A 25,986-nucleotide genomic window follows, 5' to 3' on the forward strand; every position below is an offset into this window, starting at 1 on the left:
GCAGAACCCCAGTATACATATATATATATATATATATATATGCGCTCTGGCTCCTCCTTTATATGGCCCGTGTCCAAATTCTAGGCTGGAGGTAGAGCTTGTAAGAGGTGGTGTATTGGAACTGGAGAAGCTGCAGCAGTGGGGTTAAAGGCCCACGATGAACCAGTGAGCTGAGAGACAAACAACTGTTGTGTGGTCCCAGCTAGGCATGTATAACCCTATCCTGTGTCCGACTTGCTAGATTGTACAGACCTCTTCTCTGATTTATCTGGTTCCCTTTCAGAGGTCTGTGAAGGTTCTTACAACATGGAGGATCAGAGGGTCAGTCCCTTCCCAGAGATCCCTTGGACCTGTCTGAGGTATTAGGGAAATATTAATTTATGCTGAATGGGATGAGCAGAGTCTACAATATGATATATACAGAGGACACAAACTGCAACCACAGGAGGTGATTACACTTGTCTTGTGACGCTTTCTTATGGAGAAGGGATGGGGACAGGCTGGGAAGCATCCTTATCCCTCACAGTTACACAGCCTTCACAGGCTCAAATACAGCACTGGCTGCCTTTGTAACACCTGGAATGCCTGAATGCTGGCCTGTTAACATGTAGTGTAGCTCACTGCTCCCTGGGGTATTCAGGAGCAACAGAAGGAATCTGAAAGGGTTTCACAAACTCTTTCCACTCTGAAGGGTGGCTGAGTAGCCTGTGTGGTATGTAATACTGTAATTTTTTTCTTTTTTGACAAACTATGTCTCATTTTGATCAGCTTCTCACCTTTCCCAAGGCAAAATGCCCTGATTTCTAGTTCCAACAAAAACTGACTGGAAACAACGAAGCTGTTGCTTGTCTGTAGTCGGAAAAGCCTGTTTAAATGTCTGTGTACACCATCTTATAGACTCTTTTAAAAAAATAAGGCATATGAACTCTAGTTATGTTTGAAAATGTTTGGGAACTGCAAATGGTGTTCTTGTAGTAAAAGCACTAAAATACTTGTATTTGTTTTCTAAGTGAAAATGCATAGTTAATCACTTCTTGACATTTCTTATGTCCTAAACTTCATTTAGATTTCAGCTAGCTGTGTGGCAGGTCTTAGCAATGAGGTTTTTTTGGTGTGGTGTCAACTTTACTCATTGGAGAAATTTAGAATTTGCTAGATGCAGGAAAGGGACAGGGTTTTATATTGATCAGATTTACTACTACTACGTACTTCAGAAGGAAAGCTCTCTAAGGCTTTTTGTCTCTGTAGACTTAAGTCCTCAGTGCTGAATGACCTGGCTAACAGTGAAGTACTATGATCAAACTACACAGCAAATGATGAATTTCTGCCAGCTTAATATTTAAAAAAGTACTTTTGTTATCAACTAACCAACCATCTTTCAGTGAGTTGCAGCGTGCCCTTTGAAGGCTTTATCTGCTTCTCTCATGGGTATAACACAAGCCTTCCCAATGATCTTTTAAGATACTGCTACCAAATGATCCCACATAGTTTTCTGCCACTTTAGAGGAAGTAAGGGCATGGTCTCTAGGTAGCTCTGTGTGGTCTACAAAAGCTAATAGTTGAACAGATTCAAAGACAGTGTTACTGGTTTTATCACTTTGGCAATGGAAGAAAGTATCAAAAGATCAGTAATAAAAATTACACATTTTTTTTCATGAAATTAAATATAAAATATTTTATCAAATAATAAGATGAAGTATGTGGGGTCATTAGAAGCTTTTCTTTCTGCTTCTATAGCATGAGCATTTTCTCCCCAACATACAGGCAGCTCAGAGTTGCTCTAACTAACTGCCCTCCAACTCACTTGTGTACTCAGGGTCTCTTGCCAGTTTTACTTTATAATCTGTGCTCACACAGAGAAGTTGAACCATATGCTTTGACTTACACTTGATGTGTTATACTAATTTGGGTGGGATTGACTGGCTTGTCTTGCAGAATGTTTGGTACATTTGCTTTTTGTCACAAAGATGTCAAGGGTTGCCTTACATCCAGCTGTTGTAACTGAATTACTGAGTAAATCCTGTCAATTTTGTTTACAAAGGCCCTGGTGTGCTATGAATCATGCTTTCTGTGAGACACCCAGAGGCTTAGGTATCTTTGCATTTATCCAGCTCAAAACCAAGATAAATTTAGGTAGAAATAAAGGTTGGCTGTAGGATTTCCCATTTGTATGTTTACACGTGGTCTTCCCATTTTTCCTCTAAACTGCTTTATGTTACTTTATGTTCTTCAGGAAAGTGGCTTGCAATAACAAATGTTGTGGAGGTGCATGCTTTTCTCCCCTTTTTCTCCCCTTTACCTCGTTTATAGGGAAAGACACAGAACAGGATTTAACTTGCTCCTAGCTTTGCTACCATAGTGGTCTTTCAAATAAGGAAGATACCATGACTCTCACGATCTATATTGATTTTTCTTTTTGAAGCCTGTTTTCCTTATGGCTTCAGCTGCTCTCAAAATCTATATGCATGTATCTGTCAAGTTTTCATGAACTGAAGTGCACCCCTGTGTTGCTGATCAAGGGTGGGCACTGCTTGCTAATACTCCTTGATGTTGCTGCTAAGCTATAGCTATTTTTCTGTTCTAGTACTGTCCTTTGTCTTTTCTCTGTTCTCATTCATTTCTCCTTCTTTCTCTCTTAGTTTATGGCTCCTTCTCCAGGTTTCCTCTACAGCAGCATGTCCATTTTGGAGTTCGGCTCCGTGAGGCGAGCGATGGCAGCTCTTGAAGCACAACTGAACTGCTTGCCTGAGCCTCCTGATCTGTTAGAAGGAGCTGGTCTTGCAGTGGTGGAATTAAGGACGACTGAGGCAGCAGACGGGGAAGGTGAGTGTCTTCTAGGGTACAACCTAGTACCTCATCCTCAGTTACAAGACTTTGTCCTGTTAAGCACCCATAGCAATGCAGCCATAACTTGTTCTGTTTGCTGCAGCCTTTGCAGGTTGGAAAAGAACGCTGTAAAAGCCACTACCTCTTACAAACCTGACTGTGCAGTGTCCCAGCTCAGTGGTGGATACCAGAGTTTTTAGTCTTGGTGATTGGTAGGGAAGGTCTGGCACTCTGGGATGCGCAGGACTGTCAATAGTACTTAGAGGTTTTGGAGAATGTCAGCGTGATTTCTAAGGGTAGAGAAACGTTACACATGTCTAAATGATGTCTGTAGGACAGTCAGTTTAAAACTTGATCCCATAGGCATTATCTAGAAGAAGGAAACAAGGCTGTAAATTGTGTTCATTGTGGTCCTTTTATGGAGAAGAAATGCTGGGAATACAAGCATGCTTATAGGCAACGAGGGATGTTTTAGTCCTACTCCAAAACAGCAGTTCTCTCGTTTTATGGTGTATATACCATGCAGTTATATCTATATGTATATATACCAATCAAGCACTCTGCTGTTTCAGAAGCATGGTCTGAATACACTTAGATTTTACAACCAGGATGGGACAAGTCAAAACATGAACGAAACTGAGGGAAGGTGGAGAGGGCAAAGAACCGAGTGGCAGTGTGGTTAAAGCAGGCAGAGCCTTAACTTAAGGGGTCGTAAGGAAGGACACCATGGATCCAACAGCTGTGAATCCAACTGAACACAAGAGGGCTACACTGACACATTTTGTGTTGATAGAGAATTCTGGACGGAGCTTTATTAACGTCTATCTGCCTTGTGGCCTGCTCTTAGTTTTATACAGCTGACAAACAAAATGCCACTGGACACCCTTTAAAGGTGTACTTGTGTACACCTATCCCTTCAGTACAGGCTCTAAGGATTTGAGACTGCTATTTTTAACTCTTTTCTAGTACTGTAAACTGCTTAAGTGTTGGGACTGCTTACTGAACATGCTATTGCTGCTGATAAGGTACCAAGAATTGTGGCACAGATACGTAATTCAGTATGTTCTCTAGTGATACGAATGCTTTGTTCTGCACTTAAATTGTGGAGAATCCAGACTCTGTGAGCACATAAGGAAAAGGGAATGCACAAAAAGCAGTGGGAAATTGTCTGGAAAAGTACAAACCCATGCCTAGTAACCAAAAGCAAGTGTTAGATTGCTTCACTATTGATCCAAGTGCAATTAAAAGCTACCTCCTGCAGCTGATTGTAGATTGGGCTTTCAAAGTTTTACCTTTCTCCTATGGACCTGGTATCAAGTGGAAAAAAACGGGCACAGCAGGTCTCCTGTAAAATCACCAAGTGGACTGTACATCATCTGAACTCCTTGGTTCACACAGGGCTACTTATCAGTAGTAGCCTGTGGCTCTGTGTACCTGGCCGCAGCTCAGTTTAGGTACTGACAATGACACCAAGGTATGTGCTGGCTAGAATCGTTGTCAATGGCCAGTGTTCTGCTTCATTTGTTGTGGTGCTCAATGTCAGTAAAAAGGCTTCTTTCTGCAGTAAAGAGGTGGGGCTTTTTCAGAAGGAAATTTTTTGCAGTTTTTTAGAAAGAAAGGAGAATGTTGTATCTTGTTCTCTCCCTGCTGTTCTTTGGTTTGTGTCTTTTAATTGGAGCTGTCAGGATTTGTTTGTTTCCCTGGAAATGTACGTTGAACACAACTTCCCAATCGATTGTAAATCATTAGTGAATGTATAGCTTTACTTACATGGTCCAGGATTAGTTTCTGTAGTCCATAAAGCTTGCAGAGATTAGGAGGGTCTAAGACAAGGCTTGTTGCAGGTTTAGGCATCTGACATTTTATCAGTGACTTCTTTTCAAATAAATAATGTCCAAACTCACCAAAATTTATACCTAAGAGTTAGAGAAGCTCTTACCAGCAGCTATAGGCACACAAGGCTCACTAAATCCACTGTAAGTCTCAGCGTGAACATTTTCTACTTCTGAATGCGATAGAAGAATGGAATATAAGCAAAGAGGATGCAATGTCCAACAGCTGTTTGCCTCACTTAAAAGCCTTTCAAAGGGTCCTCAAGAAAGGAATTCATATTGTGTTTTCTTTCAGGCAGAGACAGAAGCCAAAAGAGAAGGGTCCCAAAGCCTTTGCAGCCCCTTTTGAATTAGAGAAATAAATTTGCGTTACTTGGCAAGCTTTTGTGTTCAGATTAGTTAATTGGGCCTAAGGGAAGGACCCGAAGGAGTCCATGGTATGGCATTTTGCTGGCATAAGATCACCCCACCAGTTCATCTGGCACAACTGTGTGCCACAGCTGTCTCCACTTGCTCCCTTTGCTGTGTGACACTGATAACCATCAGTAGTTGCTAGCTGGGAAGTTTGAGCTATCTTCATCACTTTTGTGGGCACACAGCGCTAGTGGTGGAGAAGTGGGGAGGGAAGAATTCCAACTCCTTACCACTCCTAGTTAGCCAGTCATTAAGTACGCCCTGTCTTTCTGTGCTGGAAAGCATCTAATTTAGGCATGATCCTGTATCTGCAGCCTTGTTTCTGTTGGGCAGCAAAATTCTCTCTGCTAACCTGTAAGATTGGCATGTTGATGTGTTGATGTTGGCCACTACTATTAATGTACGCTGTATGCATGATGTGTTTGCTGCTGCTTATTTTTCTGATGTACTTGCAAAACCACAAAAGCAGCAAGCTAGTTCCCTTGCATTCATGGGTCTAAGTAAGTAAAGTCTTTGCATAGAAAAGATTATTGGGAGACTGTTGTTAAGCAAAAAAATATTACTGTTCATCACTGGAGTAAATTACATAGCAAGGTAAAATGTAGGCCAGAGTTGTTTTCACAGGTGAGGGGAATGTTCATTCCTTAATTTTGAATTCATTTTGGAGACGGAAGAGTTGAAACGTTGATGCCCTACATCTGCAGTACGTCTGCACTGTGGTGTTTGCATATTTGGCAAATCCAGTTCCCAGCGTTCAGAGGCATGGCTTTCCCAGTGCTGCGGTGGTATCTGTGGAAATCCCCCATTCACCAACAGTGAGGAACATTTGGGGTTCAAGCGCGCAGCCAGCTCTTGTTGCTCTGCATAGGCCAGGGTAGGGTAGAGCTGGGGGCTCCAAAGGACAGGAGCGTTGGCTGTGGTTGTGGGGGAGCCAGATGTTTACCTCCTGGGGAAGGCAGCATGGGTGCTGTGGCACTTCATTTGGCCTGTTTACTCATCCCAGCCGTCTTTCAGAGAATCTAGCAAAAGGGTTTGGTCTATTTTAACAGAAGCTGATAGCAGTAAGCATGTATTTAGCAGGCACACCGAAGGCAAGGTAGTGCCCCAGCAAAACCAGTGGGGCCAGTCCTGTCTTGGAAGCATGGCGTGGTGAGTGCTGCACCACAGCTGTGCAGTAAAGGGTGAGTGTGTCCATGCAGTCTGTAGATAGCACTGCTTTATGGGTCTGGGATATGTGCTCAGGATGCGACAGAGGCTGGAGGCAAGTGAGCAGATGAACTATCAGTGAGATCTGTAGGCAGCTGGGACTCTTCTTGTGTTGTGCACTCCAGAAGTGAAACCAGGGCACTCGGCAGCTGGCAGTGTCGCAGCACAGCATGCATCATGCTGCTTGAGAGGATGGGGTTGGAACATACAGAAACCAGAACTGAGCAAGCAGCAGCGAAAGGCGCTATGAACACTATGCCTGTGTAGACCAAATCGAAGCTTATGGAGGGCAGAGAGGAGTAGGGTCATGTGTGCTTAGGGAAATGTGGAAATCACCTCCACACTGTTAAATGAGTGTAAGGAGCACACCCCTCCATATGCTCTCTGCCCTTGCAAACAAGATTTTCCAGCTGTGAGTGGATTTCAGCCCAGCTGCCCTCTCAGCCATGCATGCAGGATTGCTTTTGAGTGAGGGACCTCTCCTTTGCTGAAGCCAGAGGCTGAAGAGGGGTTCCACCTGTGTCAGCCATTGACATCACTGTGTCCCCTGGAGTCCCTGAGCTCATTCAGATTTTGCGTTCTCACTGATGGCTCTGATGCATCTAGCACTGCACATGGGAGCAGGGCACAGCTCTGCCCAGGGCAGGTGGGAACCATATCCTGAATCCAGAGAGCAGCGCTTTGGGCTAGGTGATGCTGTGTGCTGCAGAACGGCTCTCCTTTAGACTACAAACATGGCACTTAAACATCCTAAGTTGTCTTGTTTTGTGCTCGTGTGGTAGTTTGCATCTGAATCAGACTCCTGGTAGGAGCTTGAGAAGCCTTAGGCCTGGATTTAGAGCTTTAGATTCAAGTGATGAGCCTGTGGATGTCGCACATGATTTAGGCACCAGCTGCTTATCGGCAGATCCCTGCCGGAGGTTACAGGGATTCGCTGCTCTACCGGCAGCGCTGCTCGTGTCTTGCTCCCCCAGAAAGCACAGCTTAGCAAAGCCCAGCCGTCTGCGGTGGTTAGGGCGAGTTTCATTGTGGTGGAGGTGGGTGCAGAGCCATCGCGGCTGTGCCGGCAGCGTGGCCTCATGCCGGGAACGCTCGGCAGGGCTGAGGCGAGCCGCTGCGGGAAACAGGCAGCGTTGTTGTTAAACTGGGGTCCCGCTGCGGGGAGCAGGGCGGGCCCACAGCCCGGGGGCACCCCGTGTGCCGGCAGGGGCCGCCTGCCCTCCCACATGCCGGGGCCTGGGGGGAGCTGTGCTGCGGTCCCGGCCGAACCCCGGCCCGCTGCCCGCGCCCTGCCTCCCTCCGCCGGCGGCACAGCGGGGCCGCCTCGCGCCCGCCGTGCGGGGCCGCCCGCCCGCTCCCGTAGCGGGCGCTGCCGCCGGGCCGGGCCGGCCCCCCCGTGCCCTCCCCGGGAGCCGCGGCCCGGCGGGGGAGGCGGCCCGGGAGGGCCCTTTCGGGGCATTGTGGGAAGGCGCGATGCGGCCGGGCCTCACCTGGCGCGGGGCGGGGAGGGAGGCAGGGCGGGAGGGAGGTGGCCGGCAGCCACCCGGGCCGGGCCGGCTCCCAGCGTGCCGCCGCCGCACCATGGTAAGTGTGCCGGGGCCGGGCGGCTGCTGCCGACCCCTGCCCGGGTGCCGCAGCCCCCCTCGGCGGGCGCTCTCTGCGCTTCCCCCGCCGGGGCTGGCTGGAGGCAGGGCGGAGCGGGGCTGCCCCCGTTGCCCTCGGTCCGGCGGGGCCCGCGTTCCTGCACCCGCCGCGGCCGGGGGAGACCCTGCGCGGGGCCGGCTCGGCGCCCAGGGGCCAGCCCCATGGTGGGGCCGCGCCGCTGCCCCGGGCTCCGGGCCGCCGTGCCTGCGGCAGGGCGCATCCCGGGACGGGGCGCCAGCGGCCGGCTTGTGTTTGGGGGAAAGAAACTTGGATTTCAGTGAAAAATCATCCTGCTGGAATAATCTGAGTTGGCTCTTAACAGAGGTACAACGTGTTGTGCAGGACGTGCGTGCCAGCCTGCCTGCTGGGGCCGCAGCGCACCGGCCGGGGGGCTTGGGGCGAGGGTTGCACCTTTGCAGGAATGAAAGTTCTGGTCCTTCCTTGTCTGTCTTCTGGCCCCGGGGTGAGCTGGGGTCACGCCGACAGCCGTTTGTAGCCAACCAGGAAAACAAGGCTGTTAAGAGAGCTTTCCTGCAGCCTTCCTGTAACTTGAGGAGCCGGGGTGCAGATCAGCTCAGCTCCAGAGCCTGGAGAAAGATCAGGTGTGGCTTTGTGTGGATCTCTTGTCCTTTGTCTGGCTCTTCTGTCAGAGCGAGGTGGTGTCAGGCAGTGGGTTTTCTTGTGATGGGCACATTGGGAAGAGCTTTTTCCTACCTGTATTCCCTGGTGCCAGGTAAGTGGGCGCAGCGTCCAGCGGTGCCTTTGCTCAGCTACCTGGTCTCATGGGGGTCAGAGGAGCTTTGTGCTGCCTTTCCATCAAGTGACGTGTCCGAGAGACCCGCTGGGTCTGCTTCAGTTCCTTGTACGTTTTCTGTTGGCAGCCACGTGTGTGACCTGGCTCCATGGCTGGGCAGAGGCAGCAGCAGCAGCTTGGAAGGGGGCAGCAGCCCTCCAGGTGTAAGGGCTGACAGGCAGGATCCTGTCGTTTCAGCTCTCCAGTGCTGTGCTTGGTGGTGGTTTGCTGGGATCAGAAAAGGTTGCCATGGTTATTCTCGTTTGTTAAGCGTGATGACCAATATCCTCAGAATAATGGCTAGATTTTCCCTGAGGAGGACTGTGGGCTGTCAAGCAGTAAGGTGGTCAGTGATGCCTCTTAATTGAGAAACCATCTTACTGCCTGATAATTCAGACTTGGGGCAGGTTCTGCGAGCGTGCCCTGAGCTGCTGTCTTGCACAGTTTGCCTACTGTGTGCATCCGTGATACCAGTTACTGTCAGTGCAGCTGAACAGAAGTCAAAGTCTCGACTCCTTCATCGGAGGCCAAGCTTTGTTGTTTGTCTCTATCCTCAAAGGCAGAGCTATGTTGTTGCTTTTCAGTGGCTTAGCCAGAATGCTAAATATGTGTTAGTCTAGTGTATTTAGAAAGGTGACCTGTCATTACGTTTGCAAATAGAAATGTATAGTACTGAATTTACAGATGGCAATGCAGTCTGCACACCTTAAGTCCCCATATAGATATAATCTTTACGGCTACACCCCGAGACTGGCCCTACATAGTCACTTCCCTCGGGTAAAGCTTGTGTAAACAACCAGAGTTCCTATTTTGCCCTTGAAGATCAGTAAATACAGGAGCAGATTTCAGGGAAGCTGATCTCAGAACTCTCCCTGATACATGCGCTCCATAAATGCTAGTTTTCAAAGCACTCATGATGGTCCCGGGGGAGCGCTGCTTATTGACAATTTGGAGACGATCTACTGTATTGATGGTTATAATTTTATAGGGTGAGTGTGCATTCTTACAGTTAATAATTTTATTAACGAGTGCTGTTGAAAGGGTGCTTTTGTCAGGGTACTCTTTTGGTTAAAATTACTGTGTCTGTCATCCAGTCTCTGTGAAGGAATTGTTTACGCTAAGTTACGTGTCAAGAAATAAGGGTTACTGGATGACAAACCAAGAATAAGCCTTACTCAGGCTCATGAGCGAAGAACTTTCAACAGGTCATTTAAACTCTTCGTAGATCCACTCCTCTAGCTTGGAATGACACAGTTGTGCTTGCCACCTTTTTTCTGTATTTTAAGATCTGAATGGAAGGTACTTGTGCAGATGGTACTGTATCTTAGCCAGTGGGTTGTTTTGATTGCTTGCTGTATTGCAGATTTCCAAGGAAGTTTCAGGAAAGAGTCTGTTTAGCAAAGCTAACTTCACATCCTGATGAGAAAGACAGCTTTTCTGCCTGGCTGCTGCTTTGTGACATGTTAAAAAAAAAAAAAAAAAAAAGACTTTTTAGAAAAGAGACTAAATTCTGCTCCCTGACACATATATGGGTGCAGCAGAGAAACACGTCCTGAAGGATTGCTGTCTCAACAAAATCGAAGAGCGGAGAGAGAGCACATAGGAGAAAACTCTTTCCCCAAAGACACATGTTGCTTTAGTCTTTCGTGCCTGTGTTGCAACACCTTGATCTTACTGCCACCTCAGTGTTACCAGTGCAGAACTGGTGCTTGCGTAGTAAAGGGTCTGCTTCCCTCCTACCTGTGCTGCTTTTCAGTACACCGAGAAAAATTAGTACCTGTGAGCGTGATCTGAAACCCTGGAAGAAGATCAAAAGAATCCCATTGACACAGGGGCTCTAAAAATGTACTTGGCCTGAATAGAAAAGGAGTTGGCAAGCACTGTTTCCACTTAGCGAGACATTTGATACCAGTCACTGATCTAGAAGCTTGGGTGGAAATACTAGTTGAAGCGACTGCAGCTACTGACACCTGCCCGGTGTTTTGAAATGAACTCTCAGCTATTCTGAATCACTAACAGTCTCAGTGTCCGTAATTGTTAAACTAGACACAGATCTGCAAAATGTTTTCAGTGCTGCACGGAACTTACTGTCTACAGGTTAAAGAATTAACTGCTTTTTTCCACTCTGTAATACAGCTGTGTATTGGTCTAGCAAAGACAATGAACCTTGCCTCTAGGCATTTACCTCTGAAAGACAAGAAGGGCGCAGATTAGAATAGATGAGGGAGGGAGAGAAAATTACAAATGGATGATTCTTGTTGTTTTAGGCAGTGTTCTACATGAAAAAGAAAAGTCCGTGTGGTATTTCTTTGTTTATCTTGTAGTGAACTATTACTGTGGGAGTAGATAATGGTAATGCAATGGCATCCTATTTAGAAGATTCTGAGTAGACAGACTTTTCAGCTTGGAAAGAGATGACTGCAGGGGAGGTGATAGAAATGCGTGAAATCATGAATGCTACAAAGAATGGTTGCTGCAAGAAGAGTCAGGATACATCCTGTGAAATTTTTAGGCACTAAATGTAAAGAAAACAAAAGGGAATGCTTTTTCACACAGTGTAGATGAATGTTTTTAATCTACTGCCAAGGGTGTTGTGGGTGTCCTAGTGGTTTGGCATTTCTTAGAGAATGGGTCCATAGGTGCGTTGTCTGGATCCTGATTCTGGCCCTGAATCTTTAAACCTGTGATTCCTGGAGACAGGACTACCAGAATGGTTTTACACATGCCCTGTTACTTGTGCTGTCCCCTTCTGGAAGCTGCTCAGATCAGAGTACTGCTCAGGAGGTGATCCATCATCTGGCATTCAGTTACTCCCTGCCATTCAGTTGGACTTTTTAATACCGTTTTGTGGGATTTGCTAGGAAAAATGTTTTTTTGGGGTTCTTCTCAGGAAGTCTATAATCTCTGACTGTCGATGTGATCCTCTTCCAGTTTTGCATGTCTGTCTCAAGTACTCACTGTCATGAGTCACTGTTGTACTAGAGACCGCGCTGGACTGCCTGGCTGTGCAGTCATTGCGATGCACACTTTACTGTCTCTGGGTAATATGCTCATTTCTGGAAAGCGGAAGAAATGATAGATCATCTGATGATTCTTTGCTTAAGTCATTTTATATATTTTCACTCACAAATAAGAAAACTGTAGGCTTGTCTCAGAGCCAGGCATTACTGGGATGTGAAGTGCCTGGAGGGCTTTGGAGAAAGCCATGGCATCTGAGGTAGGCAAATGGAGGGAGAGAGCTAGAGGAGTAATGGGCAGCGGTGGCTATGAGGAGGCAAGAAAATGCTGCCAAGCATGTGAGCCATGTAAAATGTTTGCTGCTTTTCTTTAATTACTTCAAAATCCCGTGCTTTATAAACCATCCTGTAGATCTTCTGCCTTCTGAAGGCATCAGTTATGTGCAAGGGACAAAACAGTGAAAGTATTGAGGAAACTGATGGGTCAGAGAGGGCAGGTAGAGCTGCTCCTCCCCAAAGTACTTACAAGATTTATGCTTTGGCATATACATCAGGCATTTATGTGAGCCAGTAGCAGTCTTTCCAGTGATGCCTAAATTAAAACCGTACTGCTCCTGTAAAAAGAATTCTTTCTGTATCACATATGTACAACTGCTAATTACCATCCCTGCCCATTCATTTCCCTTTCATTTCCCTACTGTCCTATTTCTAAAGGCTGTCACATGCATTTCCTTGGCTGCTTTGGGTATCTGCTTTCTTGAGGGGCCAACTCTGGGCCTTTGTGTTTTATAGATGTTGCAGTTTAGAGAGGTGCAGGGTCCAGTCATGCTCAAATGGTGTTTTATTTGCAAGTAGGAATATAGCATGCAGAGTCACCGGGGTAGGACGGGAAAAGAAAATTTACATTTGTATGGTTTAAGGCAAGCTTGACGTGCCTTTCTTGCCAGACATGTCTTTCTGGCCTAGTATGTCCTGGATTTATGTTTCTTAATATGACAGATATAACCCTAGGTACTCCATGCACCAGTCTTTTTTTTTTTTTTTTTCTTCTCTAACTTGCAGAATTTGTGAGGATGTCCATTTGCTATTCTCTGTGTAGACCTGAGAAGGGAAGAGAGGGCATTAAAATCCCTCTTCACCAGCCGGTAAATGCCTGTTGCTGCCTTGCTGCTTGAGCTTGACGGTAGTTTTTGCTCAGACACTTGCAGTTCTCGATGGCCCATTAACCAGTGCAGGAACCCCTGTATGATGATCATGTCCCTCTGCCTAGTTCCCTGAGGCAAGCGATAGACACATAGTGCAAAAGAATGAGAAAAAGAATCATTTTTGTTTGAAGAAAATGCAGAAATTTACCAGTTTGTGCCTTTTGTCTTGCAACATTGCATGCTGGAAGGAGAACATGTGAAGTGTTGGGTGGGTGTCTGCCCGTCTGCTCTGAGCTCTGGAAAAGCCATGGGAATGGCTACATGGCTGCGTTAAACTCACAACTCAACAGCCACCAGGCTCAGGAGACGGGGATGGGGAAGGAACAGGACCTAAAGCATTTCCTTTCCTCTGAGTCTCATGACAAGACCCAATGTATAGCAGAATTAATTTTTCATACACTTTGTCATTCTGGAGGCTAAATTTTGGGCCAACATAAAGCATTTTGTGAGATCCTGTGCTCTGGCCCTTTCTTCTGTAAACAGCAGTTGCTTCTTTAGGTTAAGTCCATGTCAGTTCTTTACCTTAATGAAAAAAAAAATGCCATTTTAAAAGGGAAAACCAAGAGTTTATTGAAAGTGCCTAAGTGGAACGCTGCAGTGTTTCAAAAGAATTACTCCAGTGCGCTTTCAGAGTCATTCACGAATGTCATCCTAACTCATGTGAATCTTTGGTCCTTTCAGAGCTTGAGTTTTCCTTGAGTGTCTATGTTGGGAGCTGGAGGAATGGGTGTGAGACTGCTGCAGACCTGCAGTGTTCCTGCGCCGCCAGACATGGCCTTCCCAGGGCTGAAGCACTATGTCAGCTGGCTGAGGCCCCAGGGAAACGCATCACCTTCTCGTGTGCCTGCCCTGGCCCAGAGCAAAGCTCTTTAACTTTGCTCCCTGAAAGCTCAGGGGCAAGGGAAGGGCATCACGGTGCCTTCACATAGCAGGGCTTTGCAAATACCTGATAAGACAAATGGGAAATTAAAATAAAAGAGGCTGCACCTTTTGCTAGAGTCTATTGGGCTAGATTTTAGCTCTGTTTCTTCACCGGCTGTCCAAGTAGCAGGCTGGGAAAACAGCTTCTTGTGACTGTAAAATACACTGGGGCTATAGCGAATTAGAGGTAGTTCTTGGCAGCTTGTTCAGCCTCTCCCCTGGTCTCCTCCTGCTAATAGTAACCTAATGAAGATTTCCACTGCCTCCCAAAAGCGTATAAACAAATAAAAACACCTCTGAGAACACAGGAGGTAGAAGGATGTGATTACCTGGTTAATAATTGTTCTGAATGTCTTCAAATTGTGCTGCTTTCTGTAAGGTCAGCCAGCTGGTGTCCCTGCAGCTGTCTGTCCCTGGAGCCAAGGCTGAGGATGTGAGTGCTGTCTCTCTGGTTCACGCAGCTGCAGTGTGGTCACTGGCCTGCTCTCCACTGGTGAAGTTTGGGGAAGGTTTTGTGCAAACTCCCTGCCTGGACCTGTTCTTGCTTATTGCCTAGAAACTGGGGTAATTCCACTTTGTGGGAATAAAAAAAATCACGGATTTAAGAAAACTGAGACGAATTATCCTCTGTAAAAACTGGATGTCGCTGCCTGCATCTACATCTTAGGAGCTCTGTTGGAAAGCTGTGCTGTCTGTCCTCTTTGGAGAGGTGCTGGAAACCCAGCTTCGCCATTGGTGGGATGCCCAGCAGCCTGCGAGGAGGAGACCCAAGCATGCCTGTACTGTAGGGAGGTGGTTGTTGAAGGAATTTTGCTGGGTTATGAGAAATGAGCCAAGGTCAGGAGGACTAGACCTGCTAGAGGCAGTGATAAACAGGAACAGAGCTGGAGGGAGCTTGCGGGGGCCTGAGCATTGTTTTCTCATCCTTAGGTAGGGATCAGGAGCAGGGAGCTTCAAGATGGTTTTGATTCAGAACTTGAGATCAGCTGTAGTGTTTTGATTATAGTTTTGTTTAACTCAAGTGAGGCTCTCAAGAAGGTTGTTGCCTGGATCAATATTATATGGTGTAAATATCCTTTAAATACTAGAATGCTGGTCAATTTAAAATCTTCAGTAATAAGATAAGGGCAGTTTCTGCATCACGAAAAGCATAAAATCAATGTGTAACTATAGTCACGTGTGCCTGTAATGATCTGGCACAGCTTTTATTGCATGGACTTTGGATGTATTGTTTAGGGGAAATTGTTCAGAAATGTTCCTAATGGAGATTAAGTGAGACAGAATTCTGTGCCAGTTGGGCAGCTACTTTGGTATTTTTGTGTTGCAGGTTTTTCATTTATTTTCTTTTTTTCTTATTTGCTTGAATCATACGGACTGAATATGCATTTGAATTTTTAAAGCTGAGATTCTACGGTATTTAACAAATACCTGTCAGCTTCTGCGTGGCTGTGAATAACAGACTAACAGAGTAAACAAGGAAGGCAATATTTTCAATAAAGTAGCCTGTTCTGGATTTTACATAATTGCTTTAAAAGTCCCTAAAATCCCAGAGTGTATGTATTAAAGGTCAGTAGCCAGATGGGGACTCCGTGCAGCAGCAGAATACCGAAATACTTCAGTGTGTTGTTATTCTGGCTTTTCCTGATGTAGCTAGATTGTTAATACATTAGGTCAGTAGTTGTCCATTCAGTATGTCCTTCTCATTTCGCCTTAAAGACCTGGCATTCCAAGCCATCTGTGTGTTCACAGTATAGCTATTCTTTTTTTTTTTTTTTTTAAAAAAAAGTCAGTATTTACTTTCCTCCCTTAAAAAAAACCACTAAACAAAGCAAACACTGAAATGAATTTTTTTTATTCTTCAAATGTTTTGGAGAAAAAAACCTCTTCGGATAATTTGGATGCTCATACTTTTTAAAAGAAACAATTTCATGAAGGTAGGTTTGTTCATTTTCAGATGTAATGTGAAATAAATACTAATAAAAAAACTCTGGACACCTGTCGATGTTGGGAAATACATTCTTTCATTTGGAGGAAAGAATGAAAAATAGTAAAAGATAAGCAGAATATGAACTCGACTAAAACAGTGCCAGAAGATCAAGCAGACTTCAAGGGAGTCAGAATAAGTGAAAAGAACTTTATGAAAAAAGTTGCTTCCTCTCCACTAAGTACAGCCAGTCAGGCTGGTTTTCCCCAGGTTTCTGTCGGCAGCTGTTGGCACGCCATCAGCCAAAGGTGTGGCTTTTGTTGTCCCACTTCCCTTTTTATGTGGTCCATCAGTTTTTCTTTATTAGTATGTCATACGTTGCCTGTTCCCCTACTGGCAGCAGCAGGCTTAAAAAGAAAGCTTTTAAAGAAAACCTAAGTTTCCAAGTTCTGCCAAGCTGTCTGTTTCAGGATAGTAATTCCTAATTGCAAATTTTAGTTAACTTATGAATTTCAGGAATCTTTCTCTTTTATAAAGGTGACTTTGATTTGGGAGGGATTTAACTGAATTCCAAAAGGTTACAACTGGAGCAGAGTCTAAACCCAATGCTGCTGGAGTGACAGAGCTGCCTAGCCAAGCAAATCCTTGCCCAAACCAAGCACCCAGGAAAGAGAAGGATTCTTTTTTTTCAGTCTTCCAGCTGCCATCTCTTCTGCCATCCCTCCCCGTAGGCTCCTTGGAGTCCTCCTGTTTCCCTGTCCTCTCCCATGGAGGGACCTGGAGCAGCCAGATGCCACAGAACAGGTTATGCAGGTTGAATTACAGGAGGAGGAGAAGCAGCATTTCTAGTGCTCATTCCTCTCACAGCCGGGTGAATTAGAGCCTTGCTGCGTTGACCCCTGGAGTTCCCCTCACAGGAAGAAGTGTGGCATCTTTTACATGTTTATGTCATTGGACAGTAAACTGGAGAAATGACTCTGGGAGTCAGGAAAGCTGCTTTGCCTACCCACGTGGCAGTCTTTTTTGATATCCTTACAGGTGGTTTGTTCTGTATGTATATGTTAAAGTCTGGGGCCCTTTAGGCAGTTGTACTAAATGTTGGAGTTCAGATAAAGTTTTAAAACCTCTGTAAAAGCAACAAATGAGCGCAGTTCAAAACCAGTGAGCCAACTGTAAAGTGTTTGATTGGTCTGGAGTGCGAAATGGCTGCACACTGGGGAAGGCTGCACGAAGGGGACCTCTGGTCTTGGCAGGGAGCAGTCTAGGAGACAGGCTTAGGTGAGCTACTTCTCAGACCATGGCAGCCCATTAGCAAAAGGAGAGAAAGGTCTCCCAAGGAAGGTGGGGAAAAAAAAGTATCAATTGTGCATTTTACATACATCTTTTATATTTGCTTTTTATGAACATGTAAACCTTCTGTATTTTGCATTTTCAGTGTGTGGTCTATTTACTGCTAAATTATTTCATATGAAAGTTTTTTGTAGCCCTGAAACTAAGGGGGGTGGTTGTTAACACTGGTGCAGTTTTGTAGATCTGGATGAAACAAAAGGCCTTCTAAGTTTCTGACCTGTTACACAACTTACAGCTGCAGTTGATTCAGAAATGCATGAGGAAGGGATAGAATTCAGGTTTAGAAGTCCGGTTTAAATGCTTGATTTAAAAAAACAACTATTTTTCCAACTAGGAAATTATGGCTTACAAATACAAAATGCAGTCATTTAGGCTACTTACTGACGTTTGTGGAGATAATTTTGCATAGTGCTGTAGGTGGTTGGGTCTGATTCAGTAAAACAGGCTAATAAAATTACACTCAGCTCCCAGACCAAAGCTTGTCTCCTACAGACTCCTCATGTGAAGGCAGCCGATGCTCTCATAGGAACTGCACTCCTCATCCCGACCCACTCAGGCTTGGACCTAAATATTCCCACTGGCATCGCCCCTGGGTCTGGTGATTGTTAGTCACAGCCAGCACACCCTAGAATGGAAGCAAAAGAAATCAAGCACTCTGCTTCAAAGGTATTTTGCTTGAAGCAAGTCATTTGCCTTTGTTTTCCTCTGGAATTAGAACTTTTAAAGATGAGTAAAACCTAAAACCAGGATAATCTACCTCTGTTCGTAGTTTGGCTGCTGAAAACTAACCAAAAATTCCTTAATCAACATCCATCTCACCGTTAGCACTATAGGAAAGCAAATAGGTTTTCCCAGTCAAGGAACAAATGAGCTATTAATTTGTGTTTGTGCAGTTCTTCAACATTTCCAGGTTTATTGATGCGTCGGCATCTTTCCAGTGAGCTGTAACAAGGGAGCTGGGGCAGTGGGGAATGTGGTGTGTCGCACTGTGTCTGTGTGGCTGGGCAGAGCGATGCTGAACTGCCTGAAACAATGTCTGTCTATAGCAATGAGATGCTCACACAGGAATTAAGCCATTTAACCTCTTGAGAATGTAACAACATTTACCTCTTAGAGAGTTTCCCAAATTGAATGGAATTTAGGAAAAGGAAGAAGAGTCAAAAGAGAAAAAAAGCCTACCGTATTTTCTAAGTATCTGCAGCTTTCTAGTGCGTTATTTTGTTACAGGAGCTCTGAGCTGGCCGGTAATACATACCTAGGCTTCAGGGCACATTATTTTACTGCAGACTGTAAAATTAGAAATGGGCTACGGTAGAAGCTCTTACCTGTTTTCTAGCTGTATATATTTCTATAATAGTAAAATCGCCTTATGAGGTATGCAGTTATATTCTGTATATGAAGCAACGTGGGATAGGAGACCCAAAAGTGGGATTTTTGAAACTTGTGTACAAATCTTGATGCGTTTAAAAGTGTGTTAATGGGTATTTTCTGATTGCAAAGAATGTTCCTTCTGCTCATGAAAGGGGTGGTGAAACATCAACTGCATCGTTACAAGAAACAGTGGAGTTTTCAAAGCAATTTTAAATGGAGAGCAGCCAGCTTTCCTATGGGTGAAGCATAACACCCTGAAGTAAACTAATCAGCAGAAAATGGTGATAATATTCACAGTAATTCCCTGGCTTGCTGGTATTTAACCTTTTAGAGGCGTAAGGCTGCTCTCGTGCACATACATGGATTACTTGCAGGCACTCAGAGTTAAGGTCCGTTGGGTCCAACAGCTGAACCCAAACCAGAACACCCCTTCATTGTCTTCCCCTATTGAAGCACGGCAGGCAAACACATTTCTTCCTGAGGATCTCTCAAACTGCACGACCTTGTTATGCTGACCGTGCTGCCAGCTTTTGATAGGAATTCATTGACTAATTCCCTGCATTGTCAATCAAATCTAATCACCCTTTCCTATCTGATCCACCATATTTCTAGAAATTTGTTTATCAAATAGCTGCTACCTGTGCCTCGTTACTTTTAAATGGACACCCACTGACCTTCTGCTCTTGTGTGCAGGACCTATGCCCTGCTTTTCAAAATACACTCACCTTTACAAAGGCTTTGGAGTTAATGAGCTGTGCAGCACGCAAAGTAGTCTTTCATTCATTCATTCAGCTCCTCTCAGCGGACCAAGTGTATGGACACTAAGTACTGTCCCTTCATCTACTGGGCCGGGGTAACCCTGACAGCTGGAATGTTGTCAAAACCCAGTTGGTCATATGAACAGAGAAAGGCAAGAGCATGGTGCTTTGATCTTCACTGTAATCAGGCCATGTGTACTGCTGGCAGCATAATTTTTATTTAGCAAGCTCATCTGGAGAGTATTATAGGACTCAATACAAGGCAGCTACAAAATCCTTGTAATTTTATCAAGCACATTAGACTAATGATGGCAAGAGCCATATTTCCACCAGTAGATCCTGCCACAGGCACATATGAATAAAACAGTCCACGTTTCCTTAAAATGATCCCACATTTAAAGTCTTTCTCAGTATAGTCAGAACTCTTATCTCTGGATTACTCAATAACTATGTGACTTAAGAGCTAGAGCGTGGCTCTGAATTATGAATGATTGCTTTGTTTAAAATCGGTAGCTTTTCTTTTTTTTCTTTTATGTAGAAGCTTCCCTGGTATACTCCTCTGCTTGGACTTTACCAGAGCGTAGAATGATTTTTGTCTTTATAGAAACCTGCATTTTAATCTTGATAGTAATAGTGAACATTAACTTTAATCCTTACTGGGGAGATGGAGCAATGGGGAAGTAAAGGTGCAGCAATAAGCTGGAGTAGAAAAGAGGGAGAAGGGATTAGGGTGTAGACTGGGAAACTATAGGGAAGGGGAAGGCTAGGCGAATGGGAATGGGATGTGTCAAGGGACCTGCCAGTTCTTCTGTTGGGGGGCTCGCAAGGACTGGGAACAAATGAGGAAAATGAGCTGTGCTTCTCCCTGGTCCACCCAGCATCAGAGGAAGCCTTGCCTCTGCTTGGGCAGGTGGTGGTGTGCCTGTCATGGTGACATGGCCGTGACTACGGTTAGACATCCTTCCTGCAGGTCCCTGGCCTTCAGGCATTGCTACTGGTGAGAAAAGCGATGGGGATGCCTGTCAGGAACAGGGCAGTTCACAGTGTCTTCAGCCACTGGAAGCATCTCTATCCCTGCTAGGTTTTGGTTTGTGGGTTTTTTTCCATTTGACAGATGGTGTCCCATTGAGATGGATGTCATCCTCAAATAGATTTCCTGCATTCTTAAAGCCATTGCCATGCTATGGGTAGATGGCTTACTGTACTGCTTAAAGACTTAGTATGGTCATTTATTTTAATCTGCTAATAAAAGCATTTGTATAAATGTGAATTGATACTTTTCTTCCAAAAGCCAACTGGCATTTGAAAGTGAGCACTTCTGTATTTCAATAATACTGCTAACGCTAAGCATGAAAAAATCATGGGCCAAACTGTGGAAAATTATGACTAGACTTAAATTTGAAATTTTAGAACAGTGTACATATTATGCTTTATTTAATGTAACATACTTGGTCACTGAGGTCTGTCCTTTGTCATCATAGTCATCTGTGTTTCATAATCTGGTGATTTCTTTAGTAAAACTAGTCAAGCTCCCTTTCCAAAGCAGTTGCTTTCTTCTGCTCCTTATAGCCTCTTCTAGGAATGTGCTGCTTTGTTTGTGACCTGAGATTGATCAATACCAAAATTAGTGATTACTATCTAGGTATTCGTGTTTCTGGTCTTGTGCCACACTGCATTCTTGGTCTCCCTAGCCCCTAGCCTTGTTGTGTATAAGTCTTTATTCCCTTCATTAAGGTGTCTAATCTTGCTGGAGGAGGCTCTTCTCACAACTGCAAAGTGGTGATGCTCCTCCCGTTCCCCATGGAAGTGGTAGAGTAGGAAGCAAAGCTGCTGTTTGCACGAGGTGAGGAAGGAGGTGGGGAAGGTCGGGTGGAAGAGGGTGCGAAGGGGAGAGGTCTCAGAGAGAGGAGAGAGCTGCCTGGGGAAGAAACAGGAGAGAAGAGGGATCTCTGCTGCCCCGCTCAGCCTCCCCCAGACCTCACTGACGCCACGTCCAGACATCATGTCAGGGCTGGAGATGCCTTCGCTAGGATTTCACAGAGTTCCGGCGTGGGGCAGAGGAATGCTCTTCTCTGGCTGTGGCCCCAGTGTTAACCATGTTGCTTTGTTTACTCTAGATACACTTTATACTGCTGTTCAGTCGGCAGGGGAAGTTAAGGCTTCAGAAATGGTATACGACGCTACCTGATAAAGAGAAGAAAAAGATCATTCGAGAAATTGTTCAGATTATTTTGTCTCGCAATCAAAAAACATGTAGTTTTGTTGACTGGAAAGACCTCAAGCTTGTTTACAAAAGGTGTGAGTAATTTTGTGAGAACGTATGATTACTATTCATATAAATAACGTGCCAGAAGAGGGAAAATAAAGGCTTTCTTCAAGAAAAGCAGCAAACAAAACCTTAAGTGCTAGACTAAGCTAGTCAGAGCCTGCCATCAGTGATCTGTGTATACCAGCACAGTGTCCCCAGATAAACCGGCAGGGTAAATTGTGGGGTGCAAAATACTTGTACAATCAGTTAAAGGAGAGAAATGGGAGTAACATAATAAGTATTGGTGCTTGAAATTCTGTGAGAAGGCTTTAGGCTTCACTGCTCCTTCTAATTCCCCAAGGTAGCCTGCTGAGATGCATGCTGAGCTTTATCAGGCTCTTCAGGAGGCTGCAGGAGCTATTCTGAGGCACTTTCAACATTTTGTCAAATTTTGTCTGAAATATATGTTCCTCTGGAAAGTGTTAATTTACACTTCCTTTTCCAAACCGATCACTGGACCCCAGTTACAGGATGCTTAGCATTAACTGCCTGTTCATTCATGTAAAGTTGGAGCAAACAAAAGTCGCATTAAGGTATAGCACGCTGTACAAATTAAGCGGCATCTCCCATTTAGCAAAAATGGTGCTCCATGCTGTGAAGCGATGGATATAAACATCTGATCAGATGCTGTGACAAGTTGGGCTTCCAGCCACAGCACCAGAGAGTTGAGGTAGATCGTTACTCCCATCTTGGGTTGATTTAAACATAAAGTTTTGCTGCAAGTTAGTTGTGAAGATTGCTTGGTCTAAGCAGTTTCATGCTTTCAGGCCCTATGTAAAACACTGTCAGTTACTTGATAGCCAGCAGGATTGCTGGGATGTAACTCCTTCCACCTTGGTTTTTGCCTTTATTTTTTAATAAAGAGCAGTAACTCATTAATTAACCCCACTTACTGTAGTGCTGTTGCAGCAGCTGAGGGAGACCTTAGAGTACTGCTGATTTACTGGTTTTTTTTTAAGACCGGTGTTGGAGGTATCCCACTTTGCCAAGGGTGGAGTTTGTTTTTCTAACTAAATTAAGAATTCGTTTAAATTATCTGATCTTTTTAAGCGTTCTCTGGGACATTGTAAGAATGAAAGAAAATGATTATTTTAGAGACCAGATAGACATTAACTGTCATTTGCATAGCTGTTCACTCATGGTTTTGCCTTTGTTTCCCTAGGTATGCTAGTTTATATTTCTGTTGTGCAATAGAAGACCAAGACAATGAGCTCCTGACACTAGAGGTCGTTCATCGATACGTAGAGCTTCTGGACAGATACTTTGGAAACGTAGGTTTCACTTTCTCCCCTGAACTCCGTTCCTGGCTGTCTGATAAACCGTTGTCTGAAGGTGTTTTGCTTCATGTTTCCATCTGCACTGCTTAACTTGTAGACTCTCTTAATCCAGAGCGAAATGAATTATTAGAATATTTTATAAAATAGAGCTGAAACTATCATAAGATATTTTTTTTTATCCTTTCCCCCCTCCCAATTTAATCTCGGTGCTTGGTATGTCTGTCTTGGAATAGAATTTGAGGGGAAAGCTTGAGGAAAATTACTTTAAAAAACCCTGGGTGAGTGTACTCTGATTCTCTCTCCTGACATCTTCAGATATGCTCATTTTGTTTGTTTCACAATATTGTGTAACAATTAAGGGCATATGAAGAGGAAAAAGATAAAGTGGGTGGTTTTTTTAAAGCAAAGACCTGAAGAAGGTCCAAATAAGTCTTTTCAGTAAGTCTTAGAAGACTGCAGGAGACCCATCTTTTCTATGAACATTTTTGAAATTGTTCCCACTACCTTAATACATTTCTTATGTAAATCACTGTGCCATTTGTACCACCTCAAAACAAAAAAGTGGTCCGTGACTGTAAGATCACTAGGGCAGGGATTTTGTCTTGCTCTGTGAAGCTGCATGAACATGTGTAACCCATATTACAAGTGCTATGTAAGACCTATTACAAGGTTAGTGGGCTAGGAAGTCAGCTTTGTTCTCTGAAAACTACTATGAATGTAATATATTGTATAAAATATAGTAAGTGGAATATCTTTGCTGTAAGTATAGGCTATATATGTGAAGAGAATACATGCAGAAGCTGCAATATTACAGAATATGCAGTATCTTTCTTTACCCTGCTACTTGCCACAAGAGTGGATATGTTGAATAAGTTTGATCATCTTACAACTTTTGGCCTAGTAGTGCTTATAATGCTGTAAAAATTATTTAAATGTGGGGTGTCCTTTTGTTCTGGCAGGTGTGCGAGCTGGATATTATCTTTAATTTTGAAAAAGCTTATTTTATTCTTGATGAGTTTGTAATCGGTGGAGAAGTTCAAGAAACTTCAAAGAGGTCTGCAGTGAAAGCCATAGAAGACTCTGACATGTTGCAGGAGGTAAGGCAGAGGAAAACAAAAGGCAAACCCCTGATCTTCCTCCGCCTTCTTTCATCTTCCTTGTTTGACAGGAGCTTAAAATACAGCTAAGCACTTCTGGTATTTAATTATCCAAATGTGTCTTACGTCCAGTTTCAATAGGTACAACAGTGCAGTCAAGGTAGCAGTTATATAAGCTTTCAATTCAACCCTCTTGCATCTTGCGGAATTGTCTGGAGGCTCTTTATATAATGCTCTCTTGCAGTTTAACTGCTAGAATTTCTTGGATATTATATTAAGAAATAGCTTAAGATGTATCTAAGATATTTATATAATATGAGAACATAATCTAAGGTTATATTTCATTTATACGTACATATATATGGATACAGAAGAATCTCTTCTGTTTCACTAATACATTGGAAACAGATGACCTACTGTTAACACTTAACATGGGCAAAAGTTCTTGCTGGCAAACGAGTTTCATTCATAACACCTTCGTAGTCTTTCTGCAGGGCACAGATATGTAACTTTATTCAGAACCCTGCAGGAATTCTCTTGTTGTAACTTGTAATGTAACTTGTACCATTGAGCCAGGAGTGGCAAAAGCAGTTGAATGTGATGGATTTACTTCATTTTTTCCTGGGTAGCGAAGGACCCATTTTAATGCTGGAAGAAAAGCATGCTGGTAGAAGTAACTAGGGGCACGCTATGTCAGTCCAACAGTTTTTCACAGTGGTCTGGCATTTGCACGTGAAACTACACCAGCTTTGTACAACGGCCAGCTGGATGTGATGAGTTTGGCCACAACCGTGATGCCACGATTAGAAGAGCAGATTCTAAAATGCTCTGAAAGGTTTTTAAAGCAGAGTTATTTCTACCTTTTAGTTAATTAATTCCATGCAAAATTACAACTGTCTTCAGAGAGGACGAGAGGATTTGTTTGAATATTACTGTACTGCTTATAATGCATCAAGTTTTTGTTTTGTTTTGTTTTTCCCCCAGACAGTGGAAGAGTACATGAACAAGCCTGCATTTTAATGTTAAAACTACCTGGAGAGAGAACTGCTGTATGCACCTCTAAAATGCACTTCCTGAAATTGCTTCCCAATGTGCCAGATCCTCAGAGAAATACCAAAACCCAATAACTGAAGGGGTTTGTTTGTATAATGGTGAAGATGAAGGTCAGCTAATGTAGCAGAGGGTTTAACAATTCTGCACTTGTGTTACTCTACAGATGAGTTTCTCAGAGTTGTTACTACCCTTCGTCTAGTTTCTCTTCTCCTAGCTGGGCTAAACACTTGTTTTGTACCATGTCTTTTAGCTTCAGGTTTTGTCATCATAAACTGTTACTGACAGTACTTCGAAGAGCTATTTTTACTAGTTTTGGTCTACTGCTGACCGTATGACTCTACTTTTGTACAAATGTCCATTATTTTGAATGTAATGATTATTCTGCTCTAATAATAATTTTTTTTCTAAAAGCCAAATGGTTGTGGACCCTGATTTCGCAAGCTTGTTTCGAAAATGTAAGCCACCTAGTATAAGGAGAAAGACACTTCTTTTTGGACCAGCCTCTTTCTTTCTCTATCTTCCTTCTATTTTCTGTTGTAGTCTGGTAGCAGGACTGCTCCAACTGCTACTAGACTGCACTTCGCACCTTAGGAAGACCGTTGGCTCAAGATGCTTCTGCCAGGTTTAGTGTATTCTTTTTGCTGCTGCATGCGGGTGGCCTGTTTCTGTCTTTCTTCTCATTTTGCTGTCCCCTTCCCAGATCCCCTGGACCTGGACAAAGGCTGCAACCTTTGGAAGTGTGCAGCTTGAGAGCAGGAGATATCCTGAAGAGATTAGTCTTTGATATTGTAGGGTGAAAATAATCTCTTATATCTTTTGGTATCTACTAATAACCGTCTTTCCCAGTAGAGTTTTCCTGTCCCAAATTCACACACCTATTAGGATGATCAGCTTTCTAGTAGTTGAGCGTGGCCCATTTTTGTGAAGGTTGGACAATTTAATCAATCTTTTATAACTTTGCAAGCTGCATAAAGGGAAAAAGAGAAGAATCAGCTGGGCTGTGCATCTTACTGTGTATTATAAAACATTGTAGCTGTGTGTGGGGAGCCA

At 44.1% G+C, this 25,986-nt stretch overlaps 1 protein-coding gene across 1 annotated transcript; it reads left to right on the top strand.

Annotated features, from left to right (window-relative positions):
• Positions 1 to 7,730: 7,730 nt before the first annotated feature.
• Positions 7,731 to 25,352, top strand: AP1S3 (adaptor related protein complex 1 subunit sigma 3). Its single transcript, XM_056358431.1, has 5 exons — positions 7,731 to 7,862; positions 21,319 to 21,497; positions 22,672 to 22,780; positions 23,746 to 23,883; positions 24,868 to 25,352. The coding sequence occupies exons 1-5, from the start codon at positions 7,752 to 7,754 to the stop codon at positions 24,901 to 24,903; spliced, it is 573 nt and encodes a 190-aa protein (XP_056214406.1). The 5' UTR covers positions 7,731 to 7,751; the 3' UTR covers positions 24,904 to 25,352.
• Positions 25,353 to 25,986: the final 634 nt, after the last annotated feature.

The sequence above is a fragment of the Falco biarmicus genome, chromosome 13 (assembly GCF_023638135.1).
Source record: "Falco biarmicus isolate bFalBia1 chromosome 13, bFalBia1.pri, whole genome shotgun sequence".
Classification (NCBI taxonomy): domain Eukaryota; kingdom Metazoa; phylum Chordata; class Aves; order Falconiformes; family Falconidae; genus Falco; species Falco biarmicus.